The sequence below is a fragment of the Phycodurus eques genome, chromosome 11 (genome assembly GCF_024500275.1).
Source record: "Phycodurus eques isolate BA_2022a chromosome 11, UOR_Pequ_1.1, whole genome shotgun sequence".
Lineage (NCBI taxonomy): Eukaryota > Metazoa > Chordata > Actinopteri > Syngnathiformes > Syngnathidae > Phycodurus > Phycodurus eques.
The window spans coordinates 26,568,548-26,577,810 of NC_084535.1; the positions used below are offsets into that span (position 1 = coordinate 26,568,548).

The 9,263-nt window shown below is 40.8% G+C and overlaps 1 protein-coding gene across 2 annotated transcripts in view; it reads left to right on the forward strand.

Moving 5' to 3' along the window:
- Nucleotides 1-9,263, forward strand: part of cdk1 (cyclin dependent kinase 1) — a 35,431-nt gene extending 26,168 nt beyond the window's left edge. For both annotated transcript variants that reach the window (XM_061689684.1, XM_061689686.1), the window contains exons 6-8: nt 1,488-1,651; nt 1,956-2,097; nt 9,014-9,263. In XM_061689684.1, coding sequence (XP_061545668.1) covers nt 1,488-1,651; nt 1,956-2,097; nt 9,014-9,130 — 423 coding nt within the window. In that variant the 3' untranslated portion in view covers nt 9,131-9,263. The remainder of the gene's footprint in view (nt 1-1,487; nt 1,652-1,955; nt 2,098-9,013) is intronic.

Here is a 9,263-nt window from a genome sequence, read left to right on the forward strand (position 1 = left end):
TTTTCATTGCGGTCAGGCCAGCCAAAAAGTTTAAGTCAAGGCAGCCGCTACAACGATTGTAAATGATGACTTATGGTAGGTAAGCTTGTGACATGCCACCTCTCTGCCAATGTGCTGAGAGGTCCAACTTCAGAATAAAAGCTTAATATATTACTGCATTGGACATCAATAACATTTTCAGGCTTTTATTTTGAAGTTGGCACCAGAGCGCTTAATGAAACCTTAACCATCCGTTCGCTCCCTGGTGGCTGGCTGACTGGGTTGTGGGCACTTGTGTGGCACAAGTTAAGTCACAATTGTTGGTGACTTTACTTTTAAGTTAAGTCACCGACAATCAGGCTAATTGAATCGTGGCAGCCAAAATATATAGACGTGTGTATACGTGTATGTAGACGTGTGTGTGTATACGTGTGTATATGTATATACGCGCGTGTATACGTGTGTGTGTGTGTGTGTATACATGTGTATATGTATATACGCGCGTGTATACGTGTGTATATGTATATACGCGCGTGTATACGTGTATATACGCGCGTGTATACGTGTATATACGCGCGTGTATACGTGTATATACGCGCGTACGTGTATACGTGTATATACGCGCGTACGTGTATACGTGTATATACGCGCGTACGTGTATACGTGTATATACGCGCGTACGTGTATACGTGTATATACGCGCGTACGTATATACGCGCATGTATACATATATATGCGCATACGCGTACACTGCTCATGTGAGATTTGTTTTCAAAATAACAATATGGACTAGCCACGGGTTAGTCACGTTATGCAAGAGTGTATTTGCAAATGTAGACATTTGCTCATATTTACTGTTAGCTAGTTGTTTTTGTTGTTGTAGGGCTGTGGGATCTTTTCATGCTTTTATGCTTCCAGGACATGAGCAGAGAGGTTTGGAGGTGACTCCACACTGTATGCTCATACTCTTGCACCAATCCGCAGACCAAGTGTGTGCTGAACCATGGAGAGTGCTCCGTCCATGGATCAATGATGACCTGTTATGCCACACTGTCTTGTGCTTTTTTTTTTGTTCCCCGACCTGAAGACTTAAGCACTTCTGAGCACGGCCTGTGGGCCACATCCAGCCTCTCCAAAGTCTCTGACCGGGCCTCGCTGTATTTATGAAGTCAAAATAAAATGTATGAAAATTATGCGCTGCTTTTATTTTGATGAGCATGTGTGTCGGCAGTGCAAGCAAAAGGGAGTAATGACTTGTCTTCAGTGTTGCCACTTTGGACACAATGTTGTATTTCGTGACTTTTACGACCAATCAAAGCAACTCTTAGAATTCTTAAAAAAGAAAGAATACAAATAGCGTCAACTGTGGTCCTCGTGTTCACAACGACAGACATTAAAATATATTTTGATAGGTCACATATAAAAGTAAATTCTACTTTAAATTCACAATAACTAACAGACATTGTATCAAGTGACCACTGAGATAAATGCAATCCTTGTCTTTCCAGGTTGTAACCCTCTGGTATCGAGCTCCCGAGGTTCTCCTGGGTTCGCCCCGATATTCAACTCCTGTTGATGTTTGGAGCACTGGCACCATCTTTGCTGAACTCGCCACCAAGAAGCCACTGTTCCAAGGAGACTCTGAAATAGACCAGTTGTTTAGAATCTTCAGGTAGTGTTTATTTTGTGGTTGAAATTCAAAGCTCCACACCTAACAATTTGAATTTTTGGTAAACTGGTTACATTTCAAGAATTGTAATTTAAACTACTGTAAATTTGTCCTTTTTGGTTCATGAATTTATTGCTATATATACATTGAATATATACATTGAAATGTTGAGGAAAAAACATTGTTCAAAATCAAATTGACTTTTAAAATGTCTAAGCATGCCTTTTATGAAAGGCATTGATTTAATTGTAAGGGTAGTTTTTGTTACCCTTATTTTCCAATTTCCTTTTAATATCTATTTTTTTAGGACATTGGGAACGCCAGATAATGTTGTTTGGCCTGATGTAGAAAGCCTTCCTGACTACAAAAGCACTTTTCCAAAATGGAAGCCAGGCAACCTTTCATCAATGGTGAAAAACCTGGATAAGAATGGTTTGGACCTGCTGGCGGTAAGATTATTTATTCATTTATCAGGAGCTTTGATTCTTCAGAGAAATATTTACCTAGACCTACCTGCAAATTGAACATGACAACAGTAATGGATAAACCCCATAACAAAAAAAAAATAGTTATATGTAGATATAAAAAAATAAGTATATTTTGGCTCAAAATCCTATACGTATGTCCAGAAATTCAGGTTTATATTTTCTTTTTAAACCGAAGAATGTGCAGTAAGTTTCATGATAAATTGAGTTTACTAAGCCACCTTGTTGTGGCAGAACTGGCAAGCTGCTTGCACAGATTTTTTTTATTTGCTCGATGTGTCAATTATGGAGGGCTAGGTGCGGGAAAATTACATAAATGCATAGATGCATGAATAGATGTCACTATTGAATAATAATCATTGGAACAGTGTTGCAAATGATCGACACTGCTTTTTTTACACTTATTTTTGTCATCTAAGTACAAATGACAGAGAATTTGTTTAAATTTGAGAAACCCCTACTTCCCTTCTGAAATTAAAGTGCAAAACGTCCATCTTGAATAAAATATTTCTGGGCGGTGGCGGATAACGTACTGTTGACATTGACTGTCTGTCATCGTGACCTTCATACACGCTTGCTCGATCATGTCAACGGAAAGAAGCACCCACAGCTGGTTAAAACAAAGCAGTCAAATTAAAGATTACCAGGTATTTTGCTATCACATTTCTATAAATTTACTACGTACTAACGAACGTAGTTAACGTGAGTTGTTGAACTTATATTGTTCATTTACGCAATGCATTTTTTATTTTATTTTATTTTTTTAATTAAAAAATATATATATAGATGTATATAGTATATACAGTGTGTTTGTGTGCGGGTGCAAGAGAGGGCCCCCCCCCACCCGGATAATTGTTCCCCGGATTTTACTTTTTCTATTTTCACTTTCGACCAACATTGCGCCATGCAGTTACTTATTCCACATCTGTTGCTGCAAGCCCAAACGACTGACCATACAATCGCTCTTTTGAACAATCTTTTTGCTCTCTATACTGGTAGCCATCTTGTTACACTATTGTGTTTATCTCTGTGACGGAAACAAGGGGGAGGGCGGAAAGCTACGGCCAAACGTGTGCCGCAGTAAGAAGGGGGGGGGGGGGGGGGATCTATTATTTCTTAAATTGTTTGCGATACAAAACTCAAATTAATCAAAAAATCGATATATCGCCCAGACCTAAGTAGAATGCAGTTACGCTTTTTTCTCCCTCCCTATTCCAGATCCTAAAAGCCTAGCTGGTCATGTCGTTGGCTGAGAATCTCGGGATAGGGTGGTTTTCATGTGAATTAGCCCCAGCGTTTAATTCTGGAAAAACTGAAATTCCCTCCAGGTGAATGGGGAAGGGGACTGTGACAAATCACCCGTAAATGTCTGCAATGTCTTTTGTTTAACACAAGATGTCACTCGATAGCTACCAAAGATGACAATAGCTCGTGTTTAGGCATTTTTCATGTTTACGTCTATAATATTATATATTTGGTAAATGGGCTTTCACTTGTCTAGAACTTTTCTACCTTCAATGTACTCAGTGCTTTAACACTGTTTCCTCATTCACCTACTGATGATGCAGCATCAGGAGCAACTGAGGCTTCAGTATCTTGAGTATAACTCTGGATGTACACAAATCTCATAGTATTTAAAAAAAATATATATAATAATCCTAATTGTTCGATTTACACAAAGGCTTGCGGAACACTGCGCAATGCGGTCGAACCTGGTTGGAGGTTTAGGGCCAGGGTTTAAATTATTTTATAAAGAAGAGTTGGGTAAGAATGAGGTGAAAAGAGTATCAGATCGAGTGATGAGGCTGAAACTTGAAATTGAAGGTGTTATGTATAATGTGATTAGCGGTAGGATGTGACCTAGAGGTGAAAGATAAATTCTGGAAGGAGCTGGGCGAAATAGTTCTGAGCATCCCAGACAGACAGAGAGAGAGAGTTGTGATTGGTGCAGAGTTTAATGAAAATGTGGGTGAAGGAAACAGGGGTGATGAAGAAGTAATGGGTAAGTACGGCATCCAGGAAATAAACTAGGGACAGATGGTGGTAGACTTGGCAAAAAGGATGGAAATGGCTGGAGTGAACACTTTTTTTCCAGAAGAGGCAGGAACATAGGATGACCTACAAGAGCGGAGGTAGAAGCATGCAGGTGGATTACATCTTGTGTAGACAATGTAATCTGAAGGAGGTTATTGACTGTAAAGTAGTGGCAGGGGAGAGTGTGGCTAGGCAGCATAGGATGGTGGTGTGTAAGAGGACCCTGGTGGTGGGGAGGAAGATTAGGAAGACAAAGGCAGAGCAGAGAACCATGTGGTGGAAGCTGAGAAAGCAAGAGTGTTGTGTGGCTTTTCAGGAAGAGTTGAGACAGGCTCTCGGTGGACAGGAGGAGCTTCCAGAAGACTGGACCATTACAGCCAAGGTGATCAGAGACACAGGCAGGAGAGTACTTGGTGTATCTTCTGGCAGGAAAGGAGAGGAGGAGACCTGGTGGTGGAACCTCAAAGTACAGGAAACCATAAAAGGAAAGAGGTTAGTGAAGAAGAAGTGGTACACTGAGGACCAAGGAGAGGAGAAAGGAATGCACTGATATGCGACGTAGTGCAAAGGTAGAGGTGGCAAAGGCCAAACAACTTGCATATGAAGATGTATGCCAGGTTGGTCACTAAAGAAGGAGAAAAGGATCTATACAGGTTGGTGAGACAGAGGGCTAGAGATGGGAAGGATGTGCAAAAGGTTGAGGTGGTTAAGGATAGAGATGGGAATGTGTTGACTGGTGCCAGTCGTATGCTGAAGAGTTGGAAAGAATACTTTGAGGAGTTGATGAATGAGGAAAATGAGAGAGAAGGAAGAGTAGAGGAGCTAAGTGTGGTGGACCAGGACGTGGCAATGATTAATAAGGGGAAAGTTAGAAAGGCATTAAAGAGGATGAAAAATAGAAAGGCAGTTGGTCCTGAAGACATCCCTGCAGAGAGATTGCTGTGGAGTTTTTGACCAGCTTGTTCAACATAATTTGTAGCGGGTGAGAAGATGCCTGAGGAATGGAGGAAACGTGTGCTGGTGCCCATTTTTAAGAACAAGGGTGATATGCAGAGTTGTGGGAACTATAGAAGAATAAGGTTGATGAGTCACACAATGAAGTTATGGGAAAGAGTAGTGGAGGCTAGACTCAGGACAGAAGTGAGTATTTGCGAGCAACAGTATGGTTTCATGCCTAGAAAGAGTACCACAGATGTGTTATTTGCCTTGAGGATGTTGGTGGAAAAGTACAGAAAAGGTCAGAAGGAGCTACATAGTGTCTTTGTGGATCTAGCTCAATCGTATGACAGAGTCCCCAGAGAGGAACTGTGGTACTGCATGTGGAAGTCTGGAGTGACAGAGAACTATGTTAGAATAATATAGGACATTATGAGGGCAGCAGAACAGTGGTGAGGTGTGGTGTAGGTCTGACAGAAGAGTTTAAGGTGGAGGTGGAACTGCATCGGGGATCAGCCCTTTCCTGTTTGCGGTGGTGATAAATAGGCTAACAGATGAGGTTAGACCGGAATCCCTGTGAACCATGATGTTTGCAGATGACAGTGATTTGCATTGAAAGCAGGGAGCAGGTGGAGGAACAGTTAGAAAGATGGAGGCATGCACTGGAAAGGAGAGGAATGAAGATTAGCCGAAATAAAACAGAATATATGTGCATGAATGAGAGGGGTGGAGGGGGAAGAGTGAGGCTACAGGGGGAAGAGTGAGGGTGGACAACTTCAAATACTTGGGGTCAACAGTCCAGAGCAATGGTGAGTGTAGTAAGGAAGTGAAGAAACTGGTCCAAGCAGGTTCTCTCTCGGAGTGACCAGGTTGGATTAAAATTGAAATGAGCTCATCAGAGGGACAGCCAAGGTTAATGTTTTGGAGACAAAGTTAGAGAGAGCAGACTTCGATGGTTTGGAGACGTCCAGAGGAGTGAGAGTGAGTATATTGGTCGAAGGATGATGAGGATGGAGCTGCCAGGCAAGAGAGCTAGAGGAAGACCAAAGATGTCGTGAGGGAAGACATGAGGACAGTTGGTGTTAGAGAGGAGGATGCAGGAGATAGGCTCGGAAAAGGATGACACGCTGTGGCGACCCCGAACGGGACAAGCTGAAGCTGTTTACAGTTAGATGAACAAAAACAACAGCTTTCATGTATTGTAGTATTCGTCTGGCACTGTCTTCACAAACGTGGATATTTTAGCTCACTTATAACTTGAGAAAACACTGTGCGGTAAATTGCAATGTTTTATTTTATTTATTTATTTTTGTGTGTGCTCTTTGCTCAGTACTTGAGTCATTCTTTCACTGTGTACTTTTTAGTCTTATTCAAGTATTTCTTTTGGGACTACTTTTTACTTTTACTTGACTTACATTATTGTCAAGTAACAGTACTCTTGAGTACAATATTTTGCTACTCTACCCACCTCTGGAGCAGACATCTATTGCTACTCTTATGTTTAAGCAACATTTTTGGTTATCAGATCAGCCAGCGTCGTTTGTTTCACTGGTCTTTTGTATTTTCTCGTTGAGGTGCTGCGGGTCGTGGCCCTGGTTGTGGTCCCAGCGGAACCGCGAAGCACACGTAACACCGGCGACGAGCTGATCCGCTACTACATTTTGTATTAGGAAACGCGCCTACAGTTATCTAATGAGTTTACGGATGTTAATGTTAAATGTATTAAGCGACGGAGCAATGTTGGGGATTAATGTCACAGAGCAAACTAACTGAAGAAATTGTTTTTATTTTTGCCTTTTTGTAGTCTTCAGAGTCTTTCAGAATTCAAACAAAAATCAAACAAAATCTCTGCGGGGGCCCGGGGGGATTGGTTAGTAGTAATAGTTGGGGACAAAGCTGGTGGGGACAGAGAGACGTGGGATGTGCGTGCTAAGACGAGGGTGTGGGCGAGAGGGAATATTTTAAAGGAGTCTCGCTGACTCCATTCATTTGAATGTACCCAGCTCTGTATGTACCATTTGCGTACATTTTGGTCACCAGCGTCACTTTTTCCATCCACAGGCACTTTATACATTAGAAATATGGTTAAGTATTGATATAAAACATATTTGCTGCTTTATATGTTGTTTATATAGCTTGGTGCAGTGTGGCAGCCGTTAGGTGTCTCACTCACTTAAATCCCGTAATTTGGCTTTTTAGACCCCCATAGAGTGTGACTCTCTTACATGGACTTAGCAAAAGTATCAATTTCATTTCGAAAAACAACCTTGGTTTTGTCATACGAGTGTCTGTTTGACCCAGTTTCGTATCCGCTTTATCCATAATTGGCTAAGGCTCCCCCCTTTCCTCTGTTTGGTTGGTGTTTGGTCTGTGTAGGAGACCCAGTTGTGAGAGGACGGTGGCTTGGGAGCAAAAAGGGAAGGTGGACATCTTCCCTAGTGACACAGCTAAGGTTGAGAAATTCGAATGATCTGATTTCAGTCCTCTCTGCAGAAAAATGTCTGGAACCTAAGAATGCATAGATGACTTTAATTCCTATTTCAAGTCTACTGAGACACCATAGAGACAATATTACATCATATTGCATCACATATTTTCAGCATGAGTGAAAGCTTCTGGGCATTTTGATGTGCTGTACGCTGGGACAATGTGCCTTGGCGATAAAATTTTTGAATCACGAAAAAAAAACAGGGGCAGACCACTCATGGAAACAGTTGCCAAACCACGCAACACCGCCTGACAGTTCAGCTGCGTTCGGCCGTTTCGCTCATTGTGCGGCAACCCAAATCTTGTTTTTCTGACTTTATTCTTTAAAAAATGTCTGATGCAATACTCCCTTGTACAGGTGCATACCTTTATGCAAATATAGATATGGTTTTACAAGCATTTATTAAGTATTTTATTATTTTTTCAGTAGGGCTGTACCTACTGCAGATGGAAACTGTTTTGAAAGCCTGTTGTGAATTGGAGCTACATAATTTGAGCCTAACTATTTTAATAGTTAGGCTCAAATGTTTGAGAACTTAAGGTAAAGTGGAATAATAAGTTTGTTTTAACTTTAACTCCAGAAGAATGTAATGACACAGGCTTGACAAAGTTTTAATCACTACTGGTTCATATTGAGATGAAAGTGAGATCCTTAAGTGAGGTTTGTCAAACTCAAATTCACAGTGGGCCAAAATAAAAAATTGGGACATCGCGGGCCAAACTCAATATTTAATGAAAAATCACTGTGATGTGAATGTTTCCCTTCTCTCCAGAAATGTAACGTTAAAGTTTATCATATGACAACAAACTTAAATTTTGCTTAAACACTGAATCTGGTATAAACAAACTTTAATATCGTAAACACGAGAAATCAAATTTGCGATAAAAGACATCAGTGGTATTTGTTTTTGTATTTAAATAGATAACATGAATTCTTCTGTCTCTCCGTCTTCTATTTATCTATCTCCAACTGCCATTCTTTATTTTTTATGCAAATCTTTTTTCAAAGGCCAACAACAAAACAACCTAAAAAAATAGTCCTTCAAGAAAAATCCAAACTTCAAATTATTAACAGTCCCTGCCCAAGAGTTGATAAAGGGCATTAAAGAAACATTAGTTAAATTCTTATATTCTTTGTTACAGCCACGTTGCTCCGCACACGACAAACAGGTCTGTCTTTTACTTTAGTGAACAGACAATCTGCCTCCCACCTGTCTTTGTCAATATTTCCCTTCCAATGCAGTGCACATGTAGCCAGTTGATGTAGCTCTGAGTATATCAAATGCTTCCAAGTCGTGCACATTTTAAGCCAGTTGTCGCAGACTGGTTCATTGTTTCAGAAAGCAATAAAGCCATTGTGGGTTTGTAGTCGAGGGTGCGTGCGTGTGCCACAGACAGTCATGATTTCTCCTCTCATTTACAGAAAATGTTGGCCTACAATCCTGCCAAAAGGATCTCTGCACGGGAGGCCATGACTCACCCTTATTTTGATGATTTGGACAAATCAACCCTACCTGCAGCCAACATCAAGAAAATGTGACACCTGCCTGAGTTTCAAATGTAACCACAATGAATACTCATCCTGTAAATACTTTTGTGTGATAGTGGTAACCCTTTTACAAGCGTTTGTCATTATTCTTTTCAATAAAGCGATGCGTATTCTCCTCACAGAA